The 17,789-nt window shown below is 29.5% G+C and overlaps 2 protein-coding genes across 3 annotated transcripts in view; one reads left to right on the top strand and one right to left on the bottom strand.

Moving 5' to 3' along the window:
* Window positions 1–4,088: 4,088 nt before the first annotated feature.
* On the bottom strand, window positions 4,089–12,157 carry LOC142334044 (uncharacterized). Its single transcript, XM_075381711.1, has 6 exons — window positions 12,059–12,157; window positions 9,875–10,024; window positions 9,648–9,782; window positions 7,338–7,463; window positions 4,479–5,103; window positions 4,089–4,114 (listed from the first exon to the last, which is right to left on the bottom strand). The coding sequence occupies exons 2-6, from the start codon at window positions 10,019–10,021 to the stop codon at window positions 4,089–4,091; spliced, it is 1,059 nt and encodes a 352-aa protein (XP_075237826.1). The 5' UTR covers window positions 10,022–10,024; window positions 12,059–12,157.
* Window positions 12,158–12,778: 621 nt separating this feature from the next.
* The window catches only part of LOC142333775 (uncharacterized), a 164,302-nt gene continuing 159,291 nt past the window's right edge, over window positions 12,779–17,789 (top strand). For both annotated transcript variants that reach the window (XM_075381289.1, XM_075381290.1), the window contains exon 1: window positions 12,779–13,014. The gene's annotated coding sequence lies outside the window, so the exon portion shown is untranslated. The remainder of the gene's footprint in view (window positions 13,015–17,789) is intronic.

A 17,789-nucleotide genomic window follows, 5' to 3' on the forward strand; every position in this document is an offset into this window, starting at 1 on the left:
TTTTTTAAAGCATATGATTGGAGCGTAGCTTTATATTTGGAAGAAACTTGAACGATCAGAGTACCTGACATGAAAAGATTAAAATCTTTAGTAATGTAGTGCTACAGGAGAATGTTAAAAATCTTATGGGTGGAGAAAGTGAAAAATGAAGAGGTGTTGCGGCAGTTGATGAAGAAGCATTTGGAAAAATATAGTTAAAGAAGACACTCTTATAGGCCACATATATTAAGGCATCCTGGAATAGTCGCTTGATATTAAAGGGACAGGTAGATGGGAATAATTGTGCAGGCAGGCAATGTTTGGAATATATAAAACAAATTGCTAGGGATGTAGGATGTAGAGGATGATATACTGAAATGAAACGACTGGCACTAAATACAGAATGTTAGAGAGCTGTATCAAACCAGTCAAATGACTGAAGACAGAAGAAATGCAATAAAATTGTACGGATAAACTCAAGAAAGAAGATAAAATGTTCTATTGTCATATTAATAGTACAAATATAGAATAATGAAAACACAAGTGGAATATTTTGAAAAACAAAAAGTTGAGAGAGAAGACTTGGAAAATAGCAAAATTAATGTAGAAAAAAAAGTCATTATATAAGAATGAATAAATGCACTATTATATCATTCCTATTTCAGTTATAATAGTTTATTGGATATTGATTGTTTTCAAGCACCTCATTATTCTGGTGTAAAATGAACTAATTAGCAACCGAATATATTTCTGTGTACTATTCACATGTACCTATCTGTAATCATATGAGAAAGACCTATTAACAGCAGTGACTTTTGCTGAAATATTATGAATTACGCAAACTATTTTACAAAAAATATCAGAAATCTAATCCCCTTTTTTATTTATTATTTTCATGTATTAAATTGTACAAGTTACAAAATTAAAATATCTTATTATTGATATTATAATACAATACGCAAGCTGAAAGTTTTCTACTCGCAACTCCTGTGCCTAGCGTACTAGTTGCTGTATTGTTTGTGTTTACATTATATATACAAATGTGTCATGTTGTTAGTAATCGGATGATGTCATCCGGTTAGATAGTACAGTAAACCCTACTCATTCATCTTGCCTAGGCCAGCCAACAGTTTGGTCGACAAAGACAGGGCAAACCTTCAGCTCGCTAAATGTAATTTGTGAAAATACTGAACACCAATCATTTTACAGCAAATCATTAATCCATCATAATTCTTTTATGAAATAAATAGTAACCAAATGCATTTCTATGTACTACTCAATTCTATCTGTCTATACATATTAGATATAAATTCTTCTGCTAAGAAGAATTTAAAAACTCCTAATAGCAGATTATAGCTCCTAATATCTCACTGATATTTTATTGATTGTTATAATACAGAAAAATATAGTAAACAGCATACGACTGTATTTCTGTACATAACTCATGTGTACCTCTGTATAAATAGAGAAAGCGGAAAGTAAAAACAATTTATTTAATGTGCTAACAACCAATTCAAAACCAACCTAAGATTTTAAACCCCAAAGATGCATATAAACACTCATTAGTATCACTCACACCATGTAGGTTGGACAAAGTGGATAACTTTAATTTAGTTTTAATCATCACAACTAGTCTGAAATAAATAATAAACTTCCATTCAATCACATTAAAATACAATTTATTTGTTTTTATGAAAAGGAATGATATATGTTTAAAATAAAGAAGCATCCTGTTTTCTGTGATCACATAAAGATCACAATTTATATATTATAAACATATTTCTAAAACTGAAATTAATATAAACTGAGCTTTTTATTACAATACAATAGTCTATTTCACAAAGAAAATTATTTTCTAAGAAAAAAGTACAGATGAAATATAAGAAAAAATATTTTTAATTAAAGTCATATAAACTTGTGATAATAAAATATACAAAAATTATTCAAACTGCAAAAAACGCAGAGAAAAGCTGCATTGTCTGCAACCAGTAACTAAACTAGAAAACACAAATCCCCGAATAAACAAGAAATAAAGAATATATAATCAGATATCTAAAAAATAATAAAGCATTTGGGTAAGGACCCAATAACTTTGCAGTTTTTAAAATTATCATATGATCTATTACAAAAATTATTAGAAAACATTTTGAAAAGAGAAAAAATCCCACAAGAATGCCCTAATTCATCATCCTCTTCACAAAAAAGAGACAAAATGGAAGTTTTTCTATTTTACTTTCAGTAACCTATAAAATCTTACAAACGTTGTTGAGAATAGAAGGGCACATCAATAAACAATTTGAAGAATACATCAGAGGGTGGTTTACAAATGGAAGATCTTGTGCAGAACAAATAGTATGTGTAAAATTAATAATAAGCTGCATAAATTATAACCTTCTTAACCGAACAAATAATTTCCATTGCCTTTTCTAAAGATTAATTTATTTTGAATTATCACAAAAAGAATTTAAAAATTACCAATAAATAATTTAAGCATGGTAAAATATACGTTAATGAGACCATTGTGTCAGATCCCTTTTAATTGTGTTCTAGATAGACATCAAAGAATGGAGGAAAACAATGAAACTTAATGCGGTAGAAAAAAAATTGGGTTACAAAAAGGACAACCTAGGAAGAAATTGTTTTGCCTTTATGGAAGATCAGGCAATAATTGCAGACAATTTTGAAGTAACAAAAATTCAAATAGAAACATTAAAGTAATTGCAGAAAAAAAGGATTATATATTTCCTAAAAAAATACAAACGTTTGACGAATATTAAAAAAAAATCAAAATCTCTAAAAATTAATTATCACATATTTAAATGAATTAATTCAGCAGTCAAAAAAATATCTTAAATAAAAATCCCTTAAAATATATAACAAAAAATTTGTTAAAGGAATGTATAAGAATACTAACAGTGGCAACAGAGGATTTTTTTATTTTAAAGATTCTTAATTTTTTTGGGAGGTTTTAAACTTGTCGGGTAAAAAAAAAATAAAACATTTTTTACATTTTCCGACAGCATATACTTTTAAAAATATGTCTAAATTTCCACAAATAAATTCATAATAATTCTATTACAGATAAATAAAGTATATACATATACTAAACAACCTCGTTAAACAAAAAATATATTTTAAAGTCTATAAATACTTATTCGAAAAGATTGTTATAAAAACTGTGCCATGCTTTTATTTTAACTAAATATTTTCATTACTTTTAATTTTAAAATTTAATAATTATTACATTTATTTATTGGTTATTTATTAGACATTTATATAATTCATTTTTTACTTTTCAGTGCATTTTTATATTTGTTAATATTTATATTTTTTTGTTTAAAATTCTCAATTTGATTTAATTCTTATTTTTTACTTTTTAGAGGGTTGTCTAATTTGTTTGCCTTTTTTTATTAATGTTAATATAAATATTAGTTAAATAAAAGCTTTTTTAAAAAATAATTTTTTATATGTAATCAAATATATTATTGTAATTTTTTATTTTTATTTTTTACTTTTTACTCTTAATGAACAAAAGCTTTTCATATCCAAAAAAAAATATTCTTAATAATATTTATATCTGAATATTATTGTTTGTTCAAGCTTGTTTGGTTTTAATATTTGAAAACATTACTCAAATGTAAGACACACGATGTGAAGTTAATATAACATTAAATATAATATTAAATATTAAATTAATATAAAAAAATTAAGTTAATATAAAATTAAATATAAACTTGAAAAAAAAATGTTCAAGAAAAACACATTTAAACTTGCGATTTGGACAAAAGTCTCACTTGAGAACTTTACACAACTTTTTTACACCAAATTTTCTGACTGCCATGGTTCAGGGCTTAAAATGTTCATAAACATACTCATCATATACTATAAACTACAGTAATAAACAAATCTGCGTTTGAGGCAAACAAGATAGAAATTCCCCGCCTTAAGTTGTAACATACAAAAATGAGAAAAATGTAACGTTACATTATAAACATTAGAAAAATTTTGTCATACTAGTTTTAAATTATACACATATTAAAGAATGCTATTACTTTTTTCCTTAATCAATTTTCTTAAAAGGTCATAATGATTCTCTAATAAGGATATTGTTAAGATGTCTTTCCAAAATATAAATCTGATCAAAAGATTTTTGATAAATGTTACAAATATTAATTTTTTTCTTTAAGTGGAAATTAATATGTGTTTTAAAATCACAACTGCAATTAAAAGACCTTTGGGAAAATTTACATACATAATTTTTCCTTTTGGTATGTAAATTAATACGCAGCTTTAAATTAGAAAAATGATTAAACATCTTCTGACAGAAGTTTTAAATTAATTTTTCTCTTTTGTATGAATATTAAGATGTCTCACTAAATTGTATTTAGTATTAAAAGACTTCTGACAAAAGTTAGAAATATAATTTTTCTCTTTTGTATGAATATTAATATGTTTGTTTAAAGCGCTTTTATTATTAAATGACTTTTGACAAAAGGTACAAATATAATTTTTCTCCTTAGTATGAATATTTAAATGTAATTTTAAAGTAAAACTATGATGAAAAGACTTCTGACAAAAGTTATAAATATATTTTTTCTCTTTTGAATGAATATTAATATGTCTGTTTAAAGAGCTTTTGCGATTAAATGACTTTTGACAAAACTTACAAATATAATTTTTCTCTTTTTTATGAATATTAAGATGGCTCACTAAACGGGATTTACTATTAAATGACTTTTGACAGAAGTTACAAACATAATTTTCCTCTGTTGTATTAATATTATTAAGATGTCTCTTTAAAACATTTTCAAAATTAAATGACTTTTGACAAAAGTTACTATTTTTTTTCTGTTTAGTATGAATGTTAATGTGTCTCTTTAAATAACAGTTACATCTGAATCTTTCATTGCAATATTCACAAACCAATTCTTTTCCTTTTTGCTCGAGCAACTTGTTTTCACTACTTATATTCTCTATTAAATTTTCTATCGTTACATCACCGTATGCACAATTACATTCAATGGAGTTTTCATTTATAATTCCATCATTTAACGAATTATTTATGCTCTTATAAGTAATAAAATTCTTGGTACTTCCCTTGATGGTTCCTTTGTCCATAGCAACCTGTAAATTAAGTTATTTTTTATTATAATTATAAATTAATAAAAAATTATTTTAATTACAATAACATTAATAAGTGTTATCTTTCAAAAACCACAAAATATGTATAAAAAATTGAATAATTTAAACATATATTCATAATCAACATGGTATTGAATATTAATTAATCAGAGTTAACTTTAGTATAATAAGGAACTTTACTTATTTTATAGTATGTTTATAATCTTGAGTGAAACTTTATTATGAAATTCATGTTCTAAGAAAACCAACAAAACTAATTATTTAGCAAATTTATAACAGGTCAATATATTTATTACTTCTATATTCATATTGATCACATCTACAAACCCACACATTTTATATACACGATGTCTGGGGTGTAGGTATCTAAAACTAATGGCCCTATTTAGGAAACCAGTTCTTGAAATCTCTTACAACATAAGCTCAAACGACAGGATATATCCCCAAGATTTGTTCAGTATACTCTCAGATTCAGCAGAATACACAAATGCAGACAAGCCGACTCCAATGCAACTGTCAAGATACATGCTTTGGTTAGTAGTTTCAATTAGTTATGCATGTTCAACGGCTTGTACAAACTGAATTAAATATCAATTCTCCTACATCCAAGACATCATATTCCAAACATATGACTTCAAGAGAGACTGGAAGCTTGGTTTCACAAACTGGAAATCAAAAGGTTTTTTTAATTACAAGAGACTGTGAATCAAGTAAGCAATGAGTTCACTGCCAGTCTAGGTAAGTCTATTAGGTGGTCTAGGTATGGACTGCAAATTCCTCCATTTGCAAGTGTACAAGTTACAAATACATCACATTAAACCAAACGTTCGTTGCCAATATCAGCTTGTAGCAGAGGCAATCATCATATTGAAAACAATCCTAATTATAATGATATTTTATTTAGAGATGAGGCAACTTTTCATACATTTGGGATAGTTAAAGACACAATTGTCAAATTTGGTATAGTGAAAACACCACACAGGAATAAAAAATGAATGAGACATACCAAAAGTCAGTATCTGTTATGATGAGAAAAGATGGCATCATTGGGCAGTTTCGTTCATGAAGTCTGAAAGGGAGCAAAGGTACCTGCCTTTCTAACGGTTTTCCCTGATTCTTGAACCAAAACCTTAACCTTTCCAGCCCAGGTCGATAGCTCAACTTGCGACTTATCCTCCCCAGAAGAGGAGGAAGAGCCAGCAAGCTGCAACACCTCACCAGGTTTAACCCACTTGGGCTTACCCTGTTTCTTAATGTCAACTGTGTCAGACATACCCTCGATCAACAATCCACTATATAGTGAACTAAATGGGTAAATCCACAAGTACAAGAAATTCACACCACTTAACCCGTGTTGGATTGACTACATGAAAATTCAGGTAAGAAAGTTTTCACGTAAAATCTCAGATTAAAGTCTAATAGACATACAAACAGTCATTATCTTTTGCTAAACAAAGTGGGTGCACAATAATAAACACACAATACAAATAAAAACTATCAACACAAACAGTTGCCAATATGACAGCTGTTCAGATTAAACAAATGTATCAAATTTCAACAAATTCAAAATTAACAGACCACAAATTATTAAACATAACAAAAACCAATAACAATAAATAAAAACTGACTAATAGACAGTCCCTGTGCCAATAGAGTAGTTCAAAGAGAATAAACCCACCCACTCCAACAGATTTGAAATAAAATACCCAAAGATAGAAACCAAAAACAAATGCCAAACCCTTACAAACAACCTAGTATAATAACTTCTGAATATTTTCAGAAACATAGCAAATAGTAACCAACTAGGTGGAACCCACACAAACCAGACTGTTTCCGCTGGCGTTGTGTGTTTCTCTCTGTGTCAGGTCCGTTTTAAATTGCTTACCTGGTAAAATATTCAAATTTTACAACCGGAACAATTAAAATCAAATCACCTGGAGCTTATTGAAATGTGAATTGTATCAACAGATTATAATACATATATTTAGTTATCACCAAATTTTCAAACAAAAATTTACTCTCACACACTGATAATTTATCATTTATACATAGCATAAGTCAGTATTAATTAAATAGAACTAATAGAAATAAAAACAATTTTTTTTTATAACAGTAAAAGTAATAAAATATACATATATACAAATTACATACATATATTTATGAAATAAACAAGAGAGAAATCATGTTTATTACATGATCCAGTAATTAATACTTACATGACCTGGATAAAACCACATCTCTTCTTCTATCTTCATCGTGCGTAAATCATTTATTTGTTCATTGGTTCTCATATTAAGATTAGGTTGTGATGAAAGATCATCATTCAACAAGTTCTCAGATTCCTTTAAAAAAAAGGATAATGAAAAAACCTTGCAAAATATGAAAACTAACTAATATTAAATCTTTTTTTTTATTCTACTGCAACTTAATAATACCATTACATACATCATAAAATTAAATTTAAAATAGATATTTCTGGTAACAAATACCATTAAAAATCTAAGTCTAATTGCTAAAAATGATACAAAAATCAAGAACTGAGACAGAAATAGACCAAAAAAAAGAAAAAAGTTGTTTTAATTAATTTTTATATAAATTTTCTATCGATGAAATATAACACAAGTTATTAAAAATATATACAGGTTTTATTTTCTTAATGTGTAGGTTGCAATTTGTTTAATTAGAAAACAAAAAAGCAACACCAACAAGGCCAAATGAGACACGGATGATATATATGTAATGAAAAGATAAATAGCAGGGGCCCCAATTTTCCAGACGTCAAACTAACTGGACTTTTTAAATTCAGACTCGGCAATTTAAAAAAAAAAAATACATCATTATTTGAAAATTTTAACACTATTCAAATACATCTTTGCTTCAACTGGAAGTTTTTTATCAATCTTTATTTTACTGGTTTTTTTAACAGACTTTTCTTCAATTCATTTGCATTTATCAAACACGTATATAGATATGGGCCTATGTTAAACTCATTATAAAAGCAAATTTCTACAGATTGTACTTTTTCCAACATAATATTGTTTATTTTTTACCATATAAATTTTTTGTTACTTTGTACGCATGTTCAAAATTTATTTTTAATTTTACTGAAAAACTTTTCTTTTTATTTTTACTTAGTTACCCGTTAAATAATAGAATATGTCTAGTATAATATGATAAACCTTTTTTTTAAATTGCACATATTTGGTCTTGCAAAGGTCCAATTGGATAGCTGATGTTCCACTGTATGCATAATCAACCACGCTTACCGCTTCACTTTCAAATTTTCTGATATAACAAAGTCGTTCTCCTTAATTGCTAAAAGATCTTTTTTTAATATTACCATCAACCACATGATTCCTCTTTCAGTTGCACTAAATCTACTTGCTATAATAAAAAACAAAAAATGATTCTACAAAGTAAATATGACGTTTTGTATATTTATAAGACAAAAATAAATTGTATCTAATTCACTCACCACACACATTAAAAGTGCAGCCACAGTTAAATTATTATTAATATTAGGTGACTTTAATAAACCAGGTTCTGTACGGGAAAACATCAAATACATTTCTTTTGTTAAATGTTATCATGCAATTTAAATGTTAAAAATGCTACTATTCTCACCTTACAGATTATTCTATATATTGTAATTTTTGACAATCATATAATATGCTAAACTGTTGCGTTAATTTTCTTGATATAGTTTTTTTCTAATCTTACTGACGTCAATGTTAATATTTCTTATAGTGAAATTTTTATCATTACATCATTTGCCTTTAGAGATAATGTTACCTAATATTTTAAATTCTAATCTTAAATCTTATAAATACATACCAGATAATAAATACTAATTAATAAATAATAATTTTATAAGTCAATTAAAAACAAATATAGGGGTTGTTCAGAAAGTTCTTGGCCTGACAAACAAAACCGAAGATTTCAAAAAATTTTTTTTTATCTTTCAACTAAGTTCCCTTACAATTTGATAATTTACATAGAATTTCCAACTTTTTAATATTTTCAGTATGATGTGATTTGTCCAACTCCGTGAAGTAAGCAGTTATCCCACCTTTTGTATCATTTAAAATGAATCTTTGTCTAGCGAGCCATTTTTTCAGGTTTTGGAAGAGTAAGTAATCAATAGGTGTAAAATCAAGTAAATACAGCACATGCTTCAACTTGCCACTGTCAAAGCATAAATTTTCATGGAGTTTTGCATCTACAATCCGAGACATGTGTACACGCGCATTATCATAATAAAAACAGTCGTGATGTTTTGGCCAATGTGGTAAAGCATCAGAACTGTAATGCTCCCAGTACGTGTAAGTTAAACTTTTAAATTCAAGAATTACTAAAGAAAGAATCAAAACATGATAGAAAATGCAATCAAGTCAAATTAAAGAATCGACATTAAGTGCATACATAAACTTTCATTCCTATAATACTCCGATGAATACACTCTGAGATGGCTAGTATAAACTTCATACGTTACTTTCAATATAAAATAAATGCACAATAAAACTTACCACTTCATTTTTAACTGCATGATCTTCAGATTTAATTAACTTGATCCCTTCAAACGCAAGAGGATCAGTTACTTCATTATAATTATCACAACCATTACTAAGTGGCTCCTCTTTCACTTGGAAAGAATCACTATCCTAAAACATAAAATCAACATTTTAATGTTAAGTTCAATGATGTGATGACACTTCCTATATGACATAAAAAACAAAAATCTAATTATACTTACACAATCAGATGTAATATCATCTTCAATCGGGTGATGTGGTAAAAACAAGCATAATGTTTCCTCTGCGGTATCATCTTCAGTTTCTAGTTTGATACTGTTAGAGGACAGAGCTTCAAATATGTAGATATTCTTTAAAGGTACATCCATTACCTTCAAAAATAAAAACATTCAAGTTAAAATTTAAGTATTTATAATGAAAACAATAAAATCGCTGCAAACTATAAAACATTTCATTCATTGAAATTTTTAAACCAATTTATTTATATTTATATACTGTTTCAATATTTATGAAATACAATTTTGAAACAGCCTGGGAAAATTTTAAACCCGACTAAATAATCTGGCTTTTTTATTTCTTATTTCATTAAACACTAAATTTACAAGTATTAAAATTTCAAAATACCTCAAGCAATTTTTTTTGCCAAATTAAAAATTCAAGGGTTTGCTAGGCTCCCACTATGCTTCAGCCAGGTCTTTGATTTTGTATTCACACATTAAAAAAGTAGTATTACACAAAGTTTCACAGAGCATCAAATACCTAACCTAAAATGTTTAACAGCTCTCCTACTAATAATAGATATGCTTAGAATTAGTTAAATACAATATCTAAATGATAAATGGTTTGGACAGCAATGATCTGTAGAAGGTAAAAATCCAAGCCGAGGATATCAATATTTTAGTCAATTAACAATCAGTTTTGTGAGTTATGGTGACCTGTTAAGATAATAATCCATTCTGTGTAGAGAGGTTAGGGTTTAAAGTGAAGGTTAGAGTTCTGTGGAGAGAGGTTACATACAGTTTTGTAGTTAAAACTATAAACTACCTTAATAGTTATTCAGTCAAAGACTCAGTCAGCTGAAGATGACTGATGCGGCTCTTTGTAAGCTGATTATCCATCGTACACAAGACCAACAGTGTCGAACATGTAGTATAGTTTCTCTCTGTAATAAGTATATTTCCATTATAACATAAATTCAGCCACTTTTCCTACAAGACAGAGTTAAGTATTACCAAACTTTGGTAATTTATCCCTAAATTCTCTCCACAAAAATCTAACCTTAACCCTAACCTTTCTCCACAGAATGGATTAATATCTGAGACCATGTCTCAATAACTCACAAAACTGATAGTTAATTGACTATAGTACCGATAATGTAGCATGGACTTTGACCTTGCATGGGTCACCCGCTGTCCAAATCTGTTTTCAAAATTTACATCTTGTGTTTTGCTGATCCTAAGCACATATTAAAGTATAAAACAAATTAATGTTGATCAAGTAACTGCTCAGGATTACCAAATAAAAAGAGATATGGTAATGTTTTTTAGATTTAAAATTAATAAAAATAATTCTGAAATAATACTCATGAAACTTTAACAGGACTGCAATCAATAAATACATAAACAGAAATTGATTTATATACACTTTTAAAAACCTTACAGTCCACTCATAAGATATTCTTCAACTCTGGCTGAATATAATTTCAAATTAGCAGCAACTTTATTCAAAAAGTAGTGGAAAAATAAAATCATTAAAAAAAGGGTTTTGTTTACGTATGTATTTATCTGTAAATAGATATAAGCTACAAGCATTATGTTTATTTTAAGTTTTTTCAGTTTTTTGGTTCAATTCTTTGTTACTGAAATACAAATCTGGGTAAATGTGTAAATAACTAAAAAGAAACATACAATACAATAAGCACAAGCTTGTTTCCATACAGTCGCTAATTAAAATATTAATGGTAAATAATTTAACGTGTAATAATGTTTCATCATGCTGTTCCAACCTAAATATTAATTTTTAAAATAACATTGCAAAACCTTTTCTCCTAAACTCTTACTATAATTTTCTGTGTATATTTTTGATGACGTTCACAACGTTAAAGAAACGTATTATTACTATATAATCTAGAAATGATTAAACAATTGTCTGTGAAAACAAAACTATTGTTACTTATTACGTACTTAAAAGGATAAAACAATAAACATTTAAAAATACGTTAAAGAATAAATTATTAAAAAAGCAAAAACTATAAATAAGTAAACTACACAAAAAGGACAAACTTCATTATTTTTTTTTTGAAACTGCATTTTAAAAGAATAGAAAAAATAGAAACTACAGTTGCCAAAAAAGACATATTTTACATTAGTAGTCATTAAATATTAATATTAGCGTAATTAACTTACATCGAATAAACAAGTAACGAATATAAACTATCGACAATCAACTTACAATAACTTGCTATAGTTTTAATTCAACTAACCTAACTCGCAAACAGATGATTACGGCAAATCAGTCGGACCAACGATAGCAACATGAATTTTAGTAGTAATGACATACATATGTACACCGTAAATATTTTAATCGTTCTTGGGCAGTCATGTAATATGTATAGATTTATTCAGCTGTAGCAAACTAATATTTATATTTACTTAGAATATTACTAAGTGTCAATAAATAAATATATATATTTATATATATATATATATTTTTTTTTTTTGTAGCCTACACAACTCCGGTAATGTAAGGATTCCAACATAGGGTCATCCATCTAAATCAGTTCATCCATTGAGCCGCTACAGTGGAAAAAATATATACACTCACACACCCTAAATACATTACAATCCATTTTGAGCAGTCGTGTAAAAACTAAATTAGCATATGCTTAAATAATATTTTGTCAACTTTTCATTATTTTTAGTGGAGAAAGGGAATTGATAATAAAAATGGGCTTAATTCAAAAGAAAAATGAATAAGCCTTTGTTTTTATTAAATTATTTTATTTACGAGTCTCTAAATAAAGTAGACACTAGTTTTTTTTTTGGCAGCCAAAGTGACAACACTGCAAATTTACACAAACATGGTTATATGAACAGCTGATTTATATTAGGTATTAATATATTTAGTCTATTGTTGCCGCATGAGATGTAAACGAACTTTTCGTGAAATGAGTTTTTTTGTGCGTTGCAAAAATGAGTGATACTAATTATTAGCAACGTTGTGCAATTAAGTTTTGTGTTAAACTCGGTGAGACTGCTACTGAAACTTTTTCAAAATTAAAACGGGCGTATGGAAATGATGCTCTGTCACAAACTAAAGTTTTTAAGTGGTTTAAAGCATTTTCAAACTATTAAACATATTTGTACGTATATAATCTATTAAGTATACCGATCATTTTACATATTCTCCATACAACATTCATAGAATATGTATGTAACATTAGTTTTTTTTTTTTTTTGTCTTCAGTCATTTGACTGGTTTGATGCAGCTCTCCAAGATTCCCTATCTAGTGCTAGTCGTTTCATTTCAGTATACCCTCTACATCCTACATCCCTAACAATTTGTTTTACATATTCCAAACGTGGCCTGCCTACACAATTTTTCCCTTCTACCTGTCCTTCCAAAATTAAAGCGACTATTCCAGGATGCCTTAGTATGTGGCCTATAAGTCTGTCTCTTCTTTTAAGTATATTTTTCCAAATGCTTCTTTCTTCATCTATTTGCCGCAATACCTCCTCATTTGTCACTTTATCCACCCATCTGATTTTTAACATTCTCCTATAGCACCACATTTCAAAAGCTTCTAACCTTTTCTTCTCAGATACTCCGATTGTCCAAGTTTCACTTCCATATAAAGTGACACTCCAAACATACACTTTCAAAAATCTTTTCCTGACATTTAAATTAATTTTTGATGTAAACAACTTATATTTCTTACTGAAGGCTCGTTTAGCTTGTGCTATTCGGCATTTTATATCGCTCCTGCTTCTTCCATCTTTAGTAATTCTACTTCCCAAATAACAAAATTCTTCTACCTCCATAATCTTTTCTCCTCCTATTTTCACATTCAGTGGTCCATCTTTGTTATTTCTACTACATTTCATTACTTTGTTTTGTTCTTGTTTATTTTCATGCGATAGTGCTTGCATAGGACTTCATCTATGCCGTTCATTGTTTCTTCTAAATCCTTTTTATTCTCGGCTAGAATTACTATATCATCAGCAAATCGTAGCATCTTTATCTTTTCACCTTGTACTGTTACTCCGAATCTAAATTGTTCTTTAACATCATTAACTGCTAGTTCCATGTAAAGATTAAAAAGTAACGGAGATAGGGAACATCCTTGTCGGACTCCCTTTCTTATTATGGCTTCTTTCTTATGTTCTTCAATTGCTACTGTTGCTGTTTGGTTCCTGTACATGTTAGCAATTGTTCTTCTATCTCTGTATTTGAACCCTAATTTTTTTTAAAATGCTGAACATTTTATTCCAGTCTACGTTATCGAATGCCTTTTCTAGGTCTATAAACGCCAAGTATGTTGGTTTGTTTTTCTTTAATCTTCCTTCTACTATTAATCTGAGGCCTAAAATTGCTTCCCTTGTGCTTATACTTTTCCTGAAACCAAATTGGTCTTCTCCTAACACTTCCTCCACTCTCCTCTCAATTCTTCTGTATAGAATTCTAGTTAAGATAACATTAGTTATAAGAGGGTATTCATAAAATATGTATTTAACATATAAGAGGGTATTCATAAAATATGTATTTAACATTAGTTATAAGAGGGTATTCATAAAATATGTATTTAACATTAGTTATAAGAGGATAGCTTACGTAAGTTATGTTCGGTTAGGTTATGTTGATACAAGGTGTGGCATTTGCACACCATCGGTTGGTCACGTGGTGAACGCGTCTTCCCATATCAACTGTATTGGAAGTCGAGAGTTCCAGCATTCAAATCAAAGTAAAGTCAGATTTGAATACTAGATCGTGGATATCCGTGTTCTTTGGTGGTTGGTTTCAATTAACCACACATCACAGAAATGGTCGAACTGAGACTGTGCTCCTGCTTCGTCCATCTTTAGTAATTCTACTTCCCAGATAATAAAATTCTTCTACCTCCGTAATCTTTTCTCCTCCTGTTTTCACATTCAGCGGTTCATCTTTGTTATTTCTACTAATTTCATTACTTTTGTTTATTTTCATGCAATAGTTCTTGCCTAGGGCTTCATCCATGACGTTCATTGTTTCTTCTAAATCCTTTTTACTCTCGGCTAGAATTAGTATATCATCAGCAAATCATACCATCTTTATCTTCTCACCTTGTACTGTTACTTCGGATCTAAATTGTTCTTTAACATCATTAAGTGCTAGTTCTATGTAAAGATTAAAAAGTAACCGGGATAGGGAACATCCTTGTCGTACTCTTTCTTATTATGGCTTCTTTCTTATGTTCTTCGATTATTACTGTTGATGTTTGGTTCCTGTAAATGTTAGCAATCCTTCTATCTCTGTATTTGAACCCTAATTTTTTTTAAATGCTGAACATTTTATTCCAGTCTACATTATCAAATGCCTTTTCTAGGTCTATAAATGCCGAGTATGTCAGTTCGTTTTTCTTTAATCTTCCTTCTACTATTAATCTGAGGCCTAAAATTACTTCCCTTGTCCCTATGCTTTTCCTAAAACCAAATTGGGCTTCTCCTAACACTAGAATAGAATTCTAGTTAAGATTTTTGATGCATGAAAAAAAGGTTATGTTGATATAATATAACCTAGTCGGAAGCGGTCCCTCGGACCCCCTCCCACCAAAAATGGTTTGACCCCTTTCTTGGGGGATTTCCCGCAAGCCAGAAATGCAACACTTGCTTATCGCAATCCAAATGCATGCGTAGACAGTTAAATGGCATTCCAAGAATCTTCATAAAGTTTTCAAGTTCTTTTGCTAGATCAGCTAGTGCTGAAAAAGGGGATGAACTAAAATTCTTAGCGATAAATTATGATAATAAATGTTCTGAATCTGTCCTCCAAGAGGAGTATCTTATTTGGTGCGAGGAGATGAAGTCATTAAATTAAAAATACGATCTAGAAATGATTGAAATATTTGATCGTTGCAATAAATAATATTTGCTGATTATCCATTTTCTCATTATTATTATTATTATTATGCTTTTACGGCCAACATGGGACCACTTAAGTCCATTTTAGTTGGATCTTTTCTGAGAAAAGCGTGTTATTTTACTCTTTCGAGCTGCCCAGTATTTCTTCATCCGTTCAGATCTTGCTTTCTTTTCTTCATCCGTAAACACCCTCTTCGTTGTATTTTGTCGTTTGTCTGTCTTTTGTTTAAATCTAATGCTTTTATCTTTTAGCTTTGTAATTTTTCCAGTTTTATTCTGTAGGTCGGTCAGGGAAATTCCCAATTCTTTCATATCTTCTCTAATTTCTTTGATCCATCCTACTTCTAGCTTTTGGAACCAGAGCTTTTCAATGATATTTCTTGACAGTCTTGTTTGCGGTGTCCTTATGAGATGACCTAAGAAAGAGATTCTTTTTTTCCGCATAGTATCAGTAACAGGCTCTATTTCTCGATACACTACCTCATTTGGCACAATCCACCATTGGCCTTCTTTTTGGTGTTTTTTATTGATACACGTTCTGACAATTCTCCTCTCTATTTTCAGAATTTTTTCAATTTGGTTTTTCTGAGTGATTTTGAAAAGGGTCTCGCTTCCGTAGGTGACTTCTGGCTGTTGTACTACAGTTTTATAATGTTTAAGTTCTGTTTTAGCAGAAAGGCATTTTTTGTATATGTTGACCAAGTTAATTTTTGGGATTTAATCATTTTATTTGTCCTGTTTTGCCATGTCACTTTTTCATTTAAATTATAAGTTATTATTTCCCCTAGATATTTAAATTGTTTTACTATTTTAATTTTCTGATTGTTTACCGTAATGTGCTCTATTACCAGAGGATCTATGGCCATTAGTTCAGTTTTTTCTAAAGAGATATGAAGCCCTATCTTTTGTGCTAGGTTTTGAAGGCTCATGATTTGTGTTTTGGCTTCTTGAATATTATTTGCTAAAAGAGCGAGGTCATCTGCAAATCCTAGGCAATTTAGTGTGATGGAGTTTTTCTTAGTACCCATTTTTATATTTTTGGGATTTATTTCATACCATTTTCTCATGACAAATTCAAGGGCGTAGTTAAAAAGGAGTGGTGAGAGGCCGTCTCCTTGCCTCAATCCAGTTTTTATGTAGAAGGGTTGAGAGAGTTCACCTCTGAATTTCACTCTGGACTGGGTATTGGTTACAGTTAATTTTATCATGTTTACGAGTTTAGGGTGAAGGCCCAGGTTTCTCAGAATATTCAGCATGGATGGTCGGTGTATACAATCATAGGCCCTTTTAAAGTCGACGAAGGTGATTATTAGTTGTTTTTTCTGTCTTTTATATAAGTCCATCATAAGTTTTAGGGATATTATTTGCTCCGGGCAACCTCTCCATGGCCTAAATCCCCCTTGGTATTCCCCAAGTTCCAGTTCAAGTTGGTCTTTGCATCGGTTGTATATGATTCTCGACAGGATTTTGTATGTGCAATCCAGGAGAGATATGCCTCTGTAGTTTTCAGGATTAGTTTTATCCCCTTTTTTATGTAATGGATGGATGAGGGCTGTGGTCCAGTGTTCTGGAAGTTTTTCTTCGTTCCATATTTTCACGAGGCATAGATGTAGGGAAGTTTTGACTGAATAAACTGATGAGTGTTTCCAGAGTTCTGCGAAAAGCTGGTCTTCTCCGCTTGCTTTGTAGTTTTTTATTTCATTTAAGGCTGCGAGAACTTCTTGAATTGTTGGCGGGTTGATATTTACTGGTGAAGTTTTAACTGGAGTTTCAGTGTCAATCTCAAAAAGCTCTGGGGGGTCGTCACAGTTGAGGAGTCTATTGAAGGTTTCTGCCAAAATTTCAGCATTTTCTTTATTGGTGTGGGCCATATTTCCTTTTTTTTCTCTCAGCATAAGGGTGGGTGGTTCATATCTTTGAAGATAAAATATATATATATATATATATATATATATATATTTTAATTTGAATTCAAAACTTTTCGGGATTGCAGAGAAAGGCGCTACTACCCGCCATGAAG

This window comes from Lycorma delicatula, chromosome 13, assembly GCF_047948215.1.
Source record: "Lycorma delicatula isolate Av1 chromosome 13, ASM4794821v1, whole genome shotgun sequence".
Lineage (NCBI taxonomy): Eukaryota > Metazoa > Arthropoda > Insecta > Hemiptera > Fulgoridae > Lycorma > Lycorma delicatula.

Bases quoted from the DNA above. Each gene is read 5' to 3' on its own strand.
- LOC142334044 (XM_075381711.1), bottom strand. From the start codon at position 10,021: ATGGATGTACCTTTAAAGAATATCTACATATTTGAAGCTCTGTCCTCT. The intron at 9,783-9,874 runs GTAAGTATAATT...TTTATGTTTTAG, and splicing joins ATGATATTACATCTGATTGT to GATAGTGATTCTTTCCAAGT. The intron at 5,104-7,337 runs GTAAGTATTAAT...CTTAATTTACAG, and splicing joins TGTGGTTTTATCCAGGTCAT to GTTGCTATGGACAAAGGAAC.